The following is a 13724-nucleotide window of genomic DNA, read 5'->3' as shown; positions in this document are numbered from 1 at the left end:
TTTTTGCTAACATGAACCTCAATCCGTTACTCTACACTTGCATCCACTGTGTCTCATTCTGCCCTTTGAGGTGAGACAAAAAAAATCCAGTTTTTCTTTCACAGTCCAGCTGCCAAATACTTAAGACAGTCATCACATGTATCATATCCCCTCAGTCTCCTCCTCTCTGAGCTAGCTATCCCTAGTTCAATCAATCAATTAACAAGCATTTATTAAGGCTTACTGTGCAAAGAAAAAGAAAAACAATTCTTTTGTACACAAAGTTCATTTTCTAACAGAGGAGACAACATAAATAAATTAGAACAGAAAAGATAAATTCAGGATAGATCAAAGATAACCATTGAGGTATGGCCCTAGCACCTAAAAGGACCAGGACAGACTTTTCCCTGAAGGAGACTCTTACGGTATCCTCAGACTAAGAAATTGGGCAGGAGACCATTTTAGGCAGGGAGAACAGCCACTGTAAGACATGAAGATAAAAGATGGAGTGTTTGGGGAAAGAAATGGTCTTAGTCAATATGATTAGAGTGAAGGGCATAGAGGGGAAGTAGAACATAAAAAGATTAGAAAGGTAGGAAGGAGCCAAGTTGTAAAGAGTCATCACAGTCAAACACAGGACTTTATAATTGATCCCAGAACCACTGAGTTTGCCAAGTTTGTGTGTGTTGACTGGGGCTGGGGGCAGGGAGTACATGTTACGTGAACAAACTTATACTTTATACTTTGGCAGCTGAGTAGAGGATATATTGGAATCAGAAGAGACTTGAAAGGGGAGAAATGTTAGGAAAATTATTAAAACGTTCCAGGAGAAAGATGATGAAAACTTGAATGAGATAGTTGCCATGGGGGAGAGAGATGCTCTTTGAGATGCTTTAGAGAAGGGAATGACAATTTAGCTATAAATGATGAATGGGAAATAAAAGTTGAGGATGATACCAGTTGCAAATGTGGGTGACTATAAGCCTGGTGGTCTCTTCCACATTAAGAAGAAAGTTCAGAAGAAGGGAAAGGTTTTCAGGGAGGGGGGGAGAGATACATTATCTCTCTTGTGTTGAATTTGAGATGCCCAGTGACTTCTTCAGCCAGACTTATATAGCTCAATATCAAGAGTCTTCACTCTCCCCATTGCCCTTTTTCTCATACTCTCCAGCTTCTTAGTAACAACACTCAGAACTATACAGTGTATTCCAGATAAAGACAACTAGATGGCTTAATGCACAGAATGATGAGTCTAGAGGTCAGAGGATCTGAGTTCAAACCCAACCTCAGATTTGTACTGGTTGTAACTTACTGCAGAAGTCACTTAGTTTCCATTTGCCTCAGTTTTCTCAACTGTAAAATGGGGATAATAGCACCTACCCCCAAGGTTGTTGTAAAGATCAAATGAGATAGTATTTGTAAAGTGCTTCCCACAGTACCTGGTACATTGTTAGTGTTGTTGTTCAGTAATGTCCAATTCTTTATAGCTCTATTTGGGTTTTCTTACAAAGATATTAGAGTGTTTGCCATTTCCTTCTCCAAATCATTTGACAGATGAGGAAACTGAGGCAAACAGAGTTAAGTGGCTTGCCCAGAATCAGAAAACCAGGAAGAATCTGGGGCAGTCTTTGAACTTGGGTCTTCCCGAGTCCAGGTCCGGTGCTCCACCCCACTGCACGTAGTGGGTGCGATAAAATGCTAGTCCTCATCTTCCGTTATGTTTGTTAGTGCTGTTTGCCTGTATTCAAATCATTGATGATAACATTAAGTGAGAATGGCCTCGTGACATGTGGTCAAAGAGACGGCTTCACTGGGGAAGACTGACGCATCCCGGCCGTAAGTCCCTTGCCCGCTCAGTGCTCCCGGGCAGCGCTCTGAGACTGAGTGAGGAAGAGGCAGAGAGGGGCTGTCTTGCTTTGGTGGAAGGAGTCATTCGTCCAGAGCTCCTTACCCTGGCGACGTAGCTGGTGGTGCAAAAAAGAAAATGTCAGGGGGAGCCCGGAGCGGGCACAGGCCTGGGGCCACTCCACCTGGGGCAGGCTTCCCCTTCCAAAAACCTGCTTTCTTTGATGGAGGAAAGCCTCCTCGGCCTTCTCTGCACCTGCAAGCTCTGAAGGTGTCCTGAGGCACCGGGAGGGCCGCAGAAGGAGTTTGGGCAGAACTGGGCGTGGGTCCCCCCTCTGCTTTTTTGCCCACCACTGTCTGCGTCTCACCCTCCGAGGGAAGTGGTTTTGGGGTTCTCTTTAGTTCCAGAATCTAGCTCGCTTTATTTTGGGGGGGGCTGTGCCGTGAGTAACACAGCTCCACAAAGGAGAGCCGGTGTGCCCTGGCAGCCCTACTAGGCCACGGGCTCCTCACCCCATCCTTGGCCCCTGCCTTCTTTCCAGGAGCTGGCAGACCTCAAGCATGTGCACACCAAGCTGAAGAAGCAGTACCAGGAGAAGATGGCAGAACTGGCCCACGCCAACCGTCGGGTGGAGCAGCACGAGGGGGAGGTCAAGAAGCTGAGGCTGCGCGTGGAAGAACTGAAGAAGGAGCTGGCCCAAGCCGAAGACGAGGTGACGGGGGCCGGGGGGCCAGATGGTGGAGCTGGTGGAAAAGCAACTAAAGTGATGGCTGGCATTTACATAGGGCTATGGGATTTCTAAAATGCGTTTTTATTAGCTCGTTTGATCCTCCCAACAGTCCTGGGAAAAAGCTGCCATTATCATTCCCATTTTACAGATGAGAAAGCTGAGGCTGACAGGGATTAAATGACTATCCAGCTAGTCAGCCTTGAAGAAGGATTTTTAATTCAGGCCTTACCTCACTCCAAGTCCAGCACTCTCTTGAGATATCAAATGTTCAGACAGGGATCTCTGAAGGACTAAGAAAGTTGAGAGTATATTTTACATATATCATTTCATTAGCTCCTCCCAACAATTCTATTCAGTAGGTGGTATTATCATCTCCATTTTACAGATGAAGAAACTAAGAGTGAAAAAGTGATTTGCCCTATAATATATATATAGGGAGCGTCTGAAGGCAGGATTTGAATTTGGGGCTTCCTGACTCCACCTTATCACCTTGCACAGTCCCAGTGTGGAGGTTCTGTGCACTACACTACGGGACACACAGAGATAAGAAAGGTTCAACTCCTGCCCTCAGAATTTTCCCAAAAGAAAGTTGAGATACGGACATGTAAAAAGTGACCCAATAGTGCTGTAGAGACAGCTGTAGACCCAGAATCAGTAGTCCTGTCATCAAATTCCAGTTTGGACCTCTACTTGGTGAGCAACATTGAGCAAGTCACAACCTCTCAGCCTCAGTGTCCAAAGGAAAGCAATCTTTGCCTTACCCACCTCACAGAGCTGTTGTAAGAAGATCAGGTTATATGACAATATATTATAGCAGGTTATGTGATAGTATTGTGATATATAAATATCATGTCAGGTTATATGATAAATATCATAAAATGGGAATTTTCATTATTCATGTATTATCAATGGTTGTAGTTGTTTAAAAAAAAAAAAAAAAGATTGTTAACCTGCATTGGATTGCTTGCTATGTAAGGGAGCGGGAAATGATCAGTAAATTGAAAACTGTCTTTGCATATATTTTGAAAAATTAAAATTAGAATGCTAAGAGAATTTTTAAAATGATGATTCTGGGCAGAGCATGTAGCATACTAAATGTGGGGAGAGGGATTTGCAGGTTGTGGGGGCTCATGGGAAGGAGGGATACCTGTGAGCTGAGGGCAGAGGGTGGGGACAAAGATGACTACACGGAGGGGTTAGGGATAGGCCTTGAGGAATGACCAGGATTTGGCAAGGCAGAGAGGAAGGGGAGAGGCAGACAGAGCAGAGGATTTGCCCTCTCACAGCAACCCTGGAGGGGGGGAAGGAACCTGAGCCCGGGATGATTGCTATTGTCTCCACCCCATAGCTGGATGAAGCCCATAATCAGGCTCGGAAGCTGCAGAGGTCTCTGGATGAGCAGACAGAGCACGGTGAAAACCTTCAAGTACAGCTGGAGCATCTGCAGTCAAGGTATATATGATTGAAGAAGGGGCCTTGGGGGGCGAGGGGAGGAGCAGCGGAGGGGGGAGGTTAGAAAGCCACCTCTTCCAGCAGCAAAACCATCACACCAGATTTGCTTTGGTGCCTCAGTGGTTCAGGGAAGACTCTCTGGATTCAGGTCCAGCCACAGGAATTGGGTTCCCCCTGCTCATCTCGGTCAGGTGACCTTAACCAGGAATGGGCCGGCCACAATGGGCACAACCTGAAATGGGTCATTTGGGAGAAGATCAGTTCCTTCAGTATCCAGGGCAAGATCCTGCTGTTGGCCAAACGGGAGGGCAAAGGGCCAGAGAGGAGTGACCTGAGAAGGGAGAGGATGGGGATGGGGGGAGGACCAGGAAGAAGCCTGCACGGCTGGAGAAGTGAGGATTGAATCTGGGGAAGGGGGGCCCAGGAGCAATGAGGAGAACAGGAAGGACAAATACCGAAGGCAGGAAGCGTGTGGAAAGGGTTAAAGAAGAGTAGGGGTTGCGTCAGTGAGGAGCTCCTTGTGGCTGTCCAACTTTGTCCCTGTCCCTCAGGACTGGGCCCCAGCCAAGGAAGGAGATTCCCACTTCTGATCTGGGTTCAGCCCCCAGCAGCTGGGGGTGGCTCAGCTACCCGAACGTGGTGGGAAAGAATGGTAAGGCTGGATCAGAGGGAGTCTGGGAATTCTCATAAGTACTTTCCCACTGTCTCTTCACCACTCTTGCATCTCAAAGGGTAGGTGAGCCCCCCAGGGACTGGTCCAGACCCTCTGTCCTTGACAAATAGCCAAAGCCATCAGCTGCGTGACTCTGGTCTAACCCACTTACCCTCATCTTCCTTCCTGGACCCAGTAGTGGGACAGAGGGAGCTGAGGAAAAGGGAAATGATCAGTAAGTGCCTTTAAAGAGATTGCCTTCTCAGCGAGTGTGTGAGGGCTGGCCCCGGGGGAGCTCGCCGCCCGGACTCTCATTCACCCTCTCTCACCAGCTATCAAAGCTTTTGTTTTCCCTCCTGCTTCTCCTTGCCCTTCCCTCTGTGATTCCCATTTCTTTTTGCTCTTCCTGGATTCTCGTTCCTTTCTCTTTCTTCCCCTCTGGACTTTTCCTTCTCCGTCTCCCCTTTGGGCTGGGCCTTGTTCTGTCTCTGGGTCAGGGCACTGAACTGGGGCAAGTCCCTCCTAATTCTGAACGCAGTGCTCTGTACTCCAGCACCCCTGTAACCCAGGGCATGTTTTCTTCTTTATTAACCTCCTCCTTTCCTCGCCCGCCTCCTCGTTTCTTTGCCTTCTACTCAGGGGTGGCTAGGTGGTACAGTGGAGAGAGCGTGAGGAGCCTGGGGCTTTAAGTCCAGCCTCAGAGACGCCCGCTGTGCGGCCCTCGACAGGCCCGTAACCCTGATTGCCTCTCAAAAACCAGAGAAGCATCTCTACATAAAGGGGAGGGGAAGCTCTGGGAAAGAACAAACAAAGACCTCCCTTCTTGTCCCTAGATCTCTCCAGGCCCCTGCTAGGCCCGTCCCATCCCTTCTTAAGGACTGGAGTTAAGGCCTCCTTTACAGCCCCAGAGCTCTTCTCTGCCTTTCTCGCCTTTTGTTTCCCCATCGGAACCTCTCAGGAAAGAGGGTTCTGAGGTCCTTGTACAGGAGGGTCAGAGAGCACAGAGGGCCCAGTTCATCCTTTTTCACCAGTAAATGGAGCTCAGCGCTTCCTGCTCAGGCCCTGCCCTCCAAGATCCTTGGTGGGTGACAACAGTGATGTCCCTGGAGCCAAGAACCCCCCTCCCCACCCCATGGGACCTTTCATTTCCATAAGCAGGATTGGCCGGTTTAAAAATCTACTCCCCAGGGGTCGCAGTGGAGAGAGCACCGAACCTGAAGTCAGGAGGACCTGAGTTCCAATGTGCCTCAGACACTGAACACTTCCTGGCTGTGAGACCCTGGGCAAGTCACTTAGCCCCAATTGCCTCAGCCAAAAATGAAAGAAAAACATCTATTCCCCCCACCTAGGCAGCTCGGTGATACGGTAGATGGCGTTCTGGGCCTGGAATCACAAAGACATGAGTTCAGATGTAGTCTCAGACACTTAGTAGCTGTGTGAATCCTGCGTAAGTCAGTTGACTCCTTTTGCCTCAGTTTTCTTATCTGTAAAATGGGGATAATAATAGCATCTCTCATTAAGACATGATGAGCAGACAGAGCATGATGAGAACCTTCTCGCACACAGGCCTAATCTTACTCCAAGTCCAGTACTCTCTCCATTAAGACATCAAATGTTTGGACAGGGATCTCTGAAGGGCTAAGAGAGTTGAGAGTATACTTAGATGTTAGCTTCCTTCCCTGGCTCCCTCTTATTTGCCCTTCTTCCAAATGGCCCTTCTGTGTCTCATTGCCTAGATCTGTTCCCACCCAGCAATCATCTGAAAAGGATCCCGTAAACTAAGATATTAATGACTAATAAACCATCCAAACTTCTGAGAGCAGCATTCAAACAGGGGAGGGCTCACCCCGATGGAAGGCCCACATTCACAGAGCCATCTCCAGTCGGGCTGGGCTGGCTGCTCCTCCTGAGCCTCCTGACCTGGTCCCTGGGCACTGCCAGCTTAAGGTCTCGGTGTCTCCTTTTCACATACAAGTCATAGCCCTGCCAGGAGACTCTTCCACTGGGTCTGCTGCCCGTGTAGTTCTGAATCCTGCTTCTTGGGGAGAGTCCTCATCTCTTGTGCCCCAAAAGAGAAGAGATCTCATGTACCAGTGGATTATTTAGGCTCCCACACCCCCTGAAGGAAAACACTTTAGGGTTGCAAAAACAGAAAAGGAGTTTCTACACGTTTTAAGATCTCCCATTTTCTAGCTCTTAAAAAGTTCTTTAAGATTTTTTTTTAAATTTTATTTGGTGTTCAAGTGCCTTTTCAGCAATAAATCCCCTTGAAATGGACCACGGCCCAATGAGATCTAAGCTCTGAAGTGCCTTCATCTAGGGAGGGGCTACCAAGTGGTTTTCCCTTTTTTTTTTCTTCAACTTTTTGTTTTTTAATGTTCTGGGGACAGCGCCACTAAATCATGCAGGAGTAATGGAGATTTGGTCCCCTCCCTTCCCCCCTCCCTTAATAATTCATGCCTTCCAGTAAAGACGCAGCCATTGAGGCCACTTTACCGGGAGAGTTATGGGTTGGGGGGGGAGGAGGGTGAGAAGGGGGGGCCCTCTCCATCAATCGAGTGGCTTTGAGTTGAAGTTTGGCTCGTAAATTTTGGCCCGATGGAATTTTAATGCGAGGAAGAGCGAGGGCCTGGGAGGAGGCTGGGAGCTTTTCCATTGACAACAGGAAAGTAAACGCGCTAAGACAGAGCGCCCGACACCCCTGTTCCTGCTCCATCTCCTCTCTACGTCCTTGCACTTTCCAGAGGTCACCTTCCCCCTTCAGGGAGCCAAAAAGGCCATCTGGGGCTCTGAGTGTTTACGGAGGACCACAGCTATACTGTGGGCGGAATACATCTAAGACAGACACTGGGGATGAAGTGAAGTCATAATAACAATTCGTATCCGGTTAACATGCCCAGGACACGGGTGTGGATCCCCCAGTGCTGTGGGAGCATTCAGAGAAGAGAGATTGATGTCAGTAAAATGGGGAAGACCCTCATGAACAGGCAGCCTTTGGGTAAGCAGAGAGGACAGGAAGGAAGTCAGTGCCCCAAGAGGGAGAATGTTCTGACAAAGGGGAAGAGCTGGACTTATAATGAGCCTGGCCGGGCTGGAATGGAGGGGTCCACTGGACAGATGGTGGGATTGTGCAGACTCCCGCACTCCTGCTGGAATCAGAAGCCCTAAATTTGGGTCTTGGCTTTTCTTTTTTCTTACAAAACTTAACTCTTTGGGTGACCTTGAACGAAATTCCTCTGGATCTCATCTTATAAATGAAATGGTTTGGACTAAGTGATCTCCAAGATTCTTTCAAATCAAATGACCTATACATTGAGAGTTAAATGTTGGGGACTAGTAGAAGGCAAGGCTCAGCGGAGTGTGCAGGGCTTTGAATACCGGACAGAGAGGCTAAATATGATTCTGAGCGCAGAGGGGAGTTCCTGGAGCTTGTTAGTGGGAAATGGCTTATGTCCTGGGCTATTTCCTCCTTCCTCACTCATCCTGATTGGAGGAAGGAAAGGCATCTGGCCCAGATCCAGGCACAGGGATCACTAGAGAATGGGCAGCTCCTCAGCCCCCACAAGCCCCAAGGTAGCCTGACTTCTATCACTCTGGGTTGAGATAATTGCTCCTGTTAGAGTATTCTTACCAATGTCCTCAACTGTAATGTGGGAATAATAATAGCCCCTACCTCTGAAGGTTGTTGTTATGAGGATAAAATGAAAGAATATTTGTAAAGAACTTTGCAAATCTTAAGGTGCTACATAAACACAGTTATCCCCTAACAAATGAGTTGTAAAGCTTCTGATCCGGGACAGACTGAGAGGCTGAAGGGAAGATAGGCTTGGCAGGGTGGTGTAATGAGAAGTACTGTGGATCAGGGCCACGAGTCGTGAGGATATACCACTTGGCTACACTGCTTTGGCTAAGTCAGATGTGGGCTGGACCAAAAGATAGTGAAGAATCTCCAAGCTTTGGCTCTGGTGCCTCTCAGCTCTTATGAGAGACAGAGACAAAAAGTGAAAGAGAGGGGAAGGAGAGAGAGAGAGACAGTGTCAGAGAAGAGAGAAACAGAAAGGACAGAGACCCAGAGACAGTGTCAGAGAAGAGAGAAACAGAAAGGACAGAGACACAGAGACAGTGTCAGAGAAGAGAGAAACAGAAAGGACAGAGACACAGAGACAGTGTCAGAGAAGAGAGAAACAGAAAGGAGAGAGACAGTGTCAGAGAAGAGAGAAACAGAAAGGAGAGAGACAGTGTCAGAGAAGAGAGAAACAGAAAGGAGAGAGACAGTGTCAGAGAGGAGAGAAACAAAGGAGAGAGAGAGAGACAGTGTCAGAAAAGAGAAACAGAAAGGAGAGAGAGAGACAGTGTCAGAGAAGAGAGAAACAGAAAGGGGAGAGACAGTGTCAGAGAGGAGAGAAACAAAGGAGAGAGAGTGTCAGAGAAGAGAGAAACAGAAAGGAGAGAGAGAGTGTCAGAGAAGAGAGAAACAGAAAGGAGAGAGACAGTGTCAGAGAAGAGAGAAACAGAAAGGAGAGAGAGAGTGTCAGAGAAGAGAGAAACAGAAAGGAGAGAGAGTGTCAGAGAAGAGAGAAACAGAAAGGACAGAGAGACAGAGACAGTGTCAGAAAAGAGAGAAACAGAAAGGAGAGAGACAGTGTCAGAGAAGAGAGAAACAGAAAGGAAAGAGACAGTGTCAGAAAAGAGAGAAACAGAAAGTAGAAAGACAGTGACAGAGAAGAGAGACAAAGAGTGAAAAAGAGAGAGAGGAGAGACAGGATGACAGAAAAGAGAAACATCTTTTACTGAAGGGGAAAGACGGACAGAGAGACAGAGAAGCCTAGGAGATGCTGTCCCTCTTCAGTGCACATGTGTGTGTTCATTTATATAGGGAGAGAAAGATTGGGAGGAAGAGCTATAAAATGAAAACCGTGGAAAGTATATTCCCATCCCTCTCCTGTCAAACTACCCATTCTCTTTAACTGAGCACAGAGACCATTTTCTCCAGTCCCCCTCCCCACTTCCCCCATTCCCCCACTCCTAGACATAAGAAGGATGAGCTCTAAGGCCCAAAGGGAATTTCTGGTCCTCCCAAGCCCAAGGCCTTGCCCTCCGGAAGACAGCCTTATTCTTTGTTTGTCCACCTCCCCTCACTTCCCTCCTGCCGCTCCCTAAATAACATCTCCAGCCTGTAATGTGCTGCTGCTAAGTACTATGGATTAGAAAAAGCTATAAAGCAATTTCAGGTCTTTTCTATCAAGTCCATTCCACACGCTTGCTCAGAGCCGCGGAAAAGGGGCCGCAGGGGGTGGGGGTGAGCCAGGCAGGAGCCGCTGCCTCTTCCACGCTGCCTTTGCTCCAGGAGGAATATAATATTAGCTCCCATTTCTATAGTGCTTTAAGATTTCCAAAGCACTTTACATATAAGATCTCATTTGATCCTGACAACAATCCTGTGAATCCTAGTATCACGTCCAGCTTATAGCTGAGGAAACTGAGGCTAAGTGACTGTCCAGGATCACACAATCAGTAAGGATTTCACCCAGATCTTCCTCCCTCACAATTATCCTCTCTTTGACCTTCTACACTCCCAGGTGGGGACCTCCTCTCTCTGTTATAAGCATTATTACTCTTAATAACCCAAGTTTCAAACTGTTAGTTGACTTTTGCTCATCCCTCTCATTAAGCCTTTTTCTCCATCAGTCAGTAAGTAATTCCTTCAAGGTGTCCCCTTCTCCCCAGCCGGTCTACTTGCCTTTCCGCTCTCCCTGCCTCTACCCTGATCCATCATTTCGGAAGCCTCCTCCCCACCTCCCATTTTAGTCTCCTCGCTCTTTCCTGTGGTAGGTGGCCGATTACTCTGTCTAAAACAGTGTTCTTATTAGTCATTTCAATGATAAATGCCTAAATTCGCTGAATGCCTACTGTATGCAGGCCTTCACCCACTGGACTGGGATATCGATGAGAATATTCCCTGTATTTTACAGCTAGTGTATTCCCTGAGTTACCTGACTACCCAACGTGTATAGACAGGGGAATATAAAAATAGACTAGCACCGGGGCTAGAGTCAAGAAAACCCGAGTTTAAATCCAGCCTCAAACACCGGCTACATGACCCTGGACAATTCCCTGTTTGCCTCAGTTTCTCATCTGTAGACTGAGCTGGAGCAGGAAATGGAAATCCGCTCCAGTATCTTTGCCAAGAATGGGGGCACGGAGAGTCTGACACAAATGAAACACGACATAAGACAATAAATTAATCCCATTTAACAGATGAGGAAACTGAGGCGCAGTGAAGCTAAGAGACTAGCCCGAGATTACAGGGTAATGGAGAACCAGAGCAGTGCCTGTTCTCTTCAGTCAGTGCTCCTTCCCTGATTGGGGTCTGTTGGGGACAGGTTGATGGTCCAGCTTGGAGCTGGGCTGAGAGCCCCACTGACCCCTCCCCTCATTTTTGCACTGAGGTTCGCCTCCGGTCTCGCTGGCAGCCGGTGTCAGAGGCAGGATTTGGACCTGGGCCCTCCCCTGCTGCCCCTCTTGCCTGATGGGCATTTCCACGGCAGCTACTGCTGCCCCGGGTGGGGCCGGCGGCGCTCAGAACTTGTCCCCGTGTTCTCTGCCAAGTCTCTGACCCATCTCATTACTCCTGGCCCGGTCCCGCAGGCTCCGCCGGCAGCAGAACGCCCCCCTCTTTGGGAAGATCCGGAGTTCTCGGTTTGGAGCTGAAGAAGCTGGGGATGGTACGAGTGACCTGGATGAGGATGAAGACCTCCAGATCCAAGTCCCTTAGGGCCGGGAAGGAGGAGGGAGGGTGCAGCCTGCATCGAGGACCATTTTTGGGCCTTCTCTGGGAGTCGCGGCTGGTCTTTTTTCACATGGACGGCCCGGGGCTGCGAGCCGTGGGACAAAGTGGGACAGAGCTGCTTGAAACCTGGCCCTCACCAGCCTGAGATAGGTGCACCCCGCTCGGGTCGGGCTGAGGCCATCCAGTGGACCCCCATGGCCAGAGTTCATGCCCCTTGTCCCCCAGCCAATTCCTCCTGCTCCCCTTTGTGCCTCTGCTTTCTCCCCTGGCCTCCACCCTACCCTCAACTTTCTGCAAAGTCAACAAGGACACACTAAAAATAAGATAATGACTTTATTGGGCCACTAAAGAGCAAAGTGGGAGCTGAGGTCAACCACAGTCCTGCCTATCCAAGTCCCTGAAAAGGTGGGAGAAGCGTTTTATTATACATATTTTATATATATATATATTTTATATACATACATACATACATATAAGTGTGTGTGTCCTTGTACCTGTTTTATTTTTATAAACATATGAACTAAGGGAGAGGCTGGCTGCTGTTAAAAGGATTTGGGGATTTAACTCGGACTCCCTCTCCCTGGTTTGGGGTATCCCTTTGGACTTCTGCATTAAAAGAAGGGAGCCAGGAAGCCATTGGGAAGACCATCCCAAGCCCATCTCCAGGGGTCTGATGGGACAGAAGAGTGGGCCAACAAGCATATTTTTACAGATTCAGACTTTTTTTTTTAATAAACTGAGTTAACATCACCTGAGATTGAGCCTGACTATGGAAAAACAGGAGGCAAAAACAAGGCTTTTGGCCTTGAAAGTATCTCTCTGAGATGGGAGGGACAGTCTCAGACACCACTGCCTCTTCCTCCTCCCCTCAAGGTCATGGGGGCTAGCGCCCTAGACATAGCGCCCTGAGTATCTGGGACCTCCATCCTCGGGGAGAAACCCTGAAATGTGGGGGGTGAGGAGCCCACAGCCTGATTCAGGCTCTGCTGCTGTGAACCCCCAGACCCCCCCCCCAAAATGAAGGGATTGGTCCGGCTGACTTCCCAAGATCCCTTCTAAAGCTGATAGCATATGATCCTCCGACCATGGAGGTGAGGAGGGCAGACCAACATCTACTGCAGGGAGGTTATTGTTCTAAGAGCCCCACCCCACTCCCTCTCCACCTCTTCCCCGACAAGCTGTTAATAAAACATGGGCCCTGACAATTTCCATGTCACCAAGCCCCACTCTAATACCGTTCTTGGAGACAGGCCTAAAATGATGATAAAAAATTTAAAAACGATGGTGCAAGCCGATTTTATGGGCAATGTGGGGCTTGTTGCCATAGAAACGGGAGGCAACATCTCTCTTCCTGGACGCTCATTTTCCTTGAGAGGAGGTGCTGGAGGGAGTGTTGGGTGATGGGGAAACACAAGGACGTTCTCCTGCCCCCGGGTCCCCTCCACTTTCCAAGGCTCAGCCAGAGGGATGGGTCAGGAGCCTTCTCTAGGAGAGGGACTGTTTCCTGCCCTGGGTAGATAAAAAAATAAAATAAAAAAGGAACTTGACCATAAGGAGAAACTAAAAAGACATTCCCCTTGGCCCTAAATCCTGTGCATAGAGTGGCAAGAACCTTCAAAGCCAAATCTCGAAGCGGTCTTCCTTCCCCCACCACACTCGGGGTCCCCTTCTACCATCCCCCATCCCATTCAGCTGCCGGGACATTCTCAGACACACAACAGACCTAGTCAGGCTGGGCTGGTATTTCCCCGCCAGACTCCCTGGCACCTCAAGCAAGATAGTGTCTGAACAGAGCAGTAATTACAGAGGCTGTATCTTCCTTTGCCTGGCTGCCCCCTGTCCACTCCTTGCATGTGGCAAGATCTCTAGGAACCTCCCACCTCCACTAGGAGATTGGGAGACAGAGCGGGGGAGATCTTGGGGGATGGGAATTCTGGTGCCGTTCAGAAAAAGCTTGGGATTGCTATGTCCTGTTGCAGTCCGGGGTCTTATTGGGCTTTACCAATTCCAGGAAGTGAAATGACTAAAGATCTACAAGTCAGGTGACCTATGGGCTAATCTTGGCTTTGTAAAATGAAGGAATTAGACTGAATGGTCCCTGAGGGCCCTTCCATCTTTGATATGTGTCATGAGTCTATAAGCAGCCTTGACACTGGCTGAGCTGGTGTCCCAGCTGAGCCCCCCAGAGTCTCCCTTTTGTGCTTGCTTCCCCCGTCTGACCCTCCAGGACACCAGGCAGAGTCCCCCAGTCCCTTAATATCCTACCACTCCCAAC

General features: G+C 48.8%; 1 protein-coding gene across 3 annotated transcripts in view; it reads left to right on the top strand.

The window, feature by feature from the left end:
• Positions 1-13724, top strand: part of CCDC102A (coiled-coil domain containing 102A) — a 54404-nt gene that overhangs the window by 34165 nt on the left and 6515 nt on the right. For 2 of the 3 annotated variants that reach the window (XR_007950942.1, XR_007950941.1), the window contains exons 7-9: positions 2367-2537; positions 3904-4007; positions 11308-11854. Coding sequence is in view for 1 of the 3 variants with exons in the window: in XM_051979915.1 (XP_051835875.1) it covers positions 2367-2537; positions 3904-4007; positions 11308-11434 (402 nt within the window). In the remaining 2 variants the exon portion in view is untranslated. Of the gene's footprint in view, positions 1-2366; positions 2538-3903; positions 4008-11307; positions 12200-13724 lie in introns of those variants that run through there. The other variant, XM_051979915.1, reaches the window with a different exon arrangement.

Source organism: Antechinus flavipes, chromosome 2, assembly GCF_016432865.1.
Source record: "Antechinus flavipes isolate AdamAnt ecotype Samford, QLD, Australia chromosome 2, AdamAnt_v2, whole genome shotgun sequence".
Classification (NCBI taxonomy): domain Eukaryota; kingdom Metazoa; phylum Chordata; class Mammalia; order Dasyuromorphia; family Dasyuridae; genus Antechinus; species Antechinus flavipes.
Note: the sequence above shows the minus strand (reverse complement) of the source record. Positions and strands in the feature narration are given on the sequence as shown.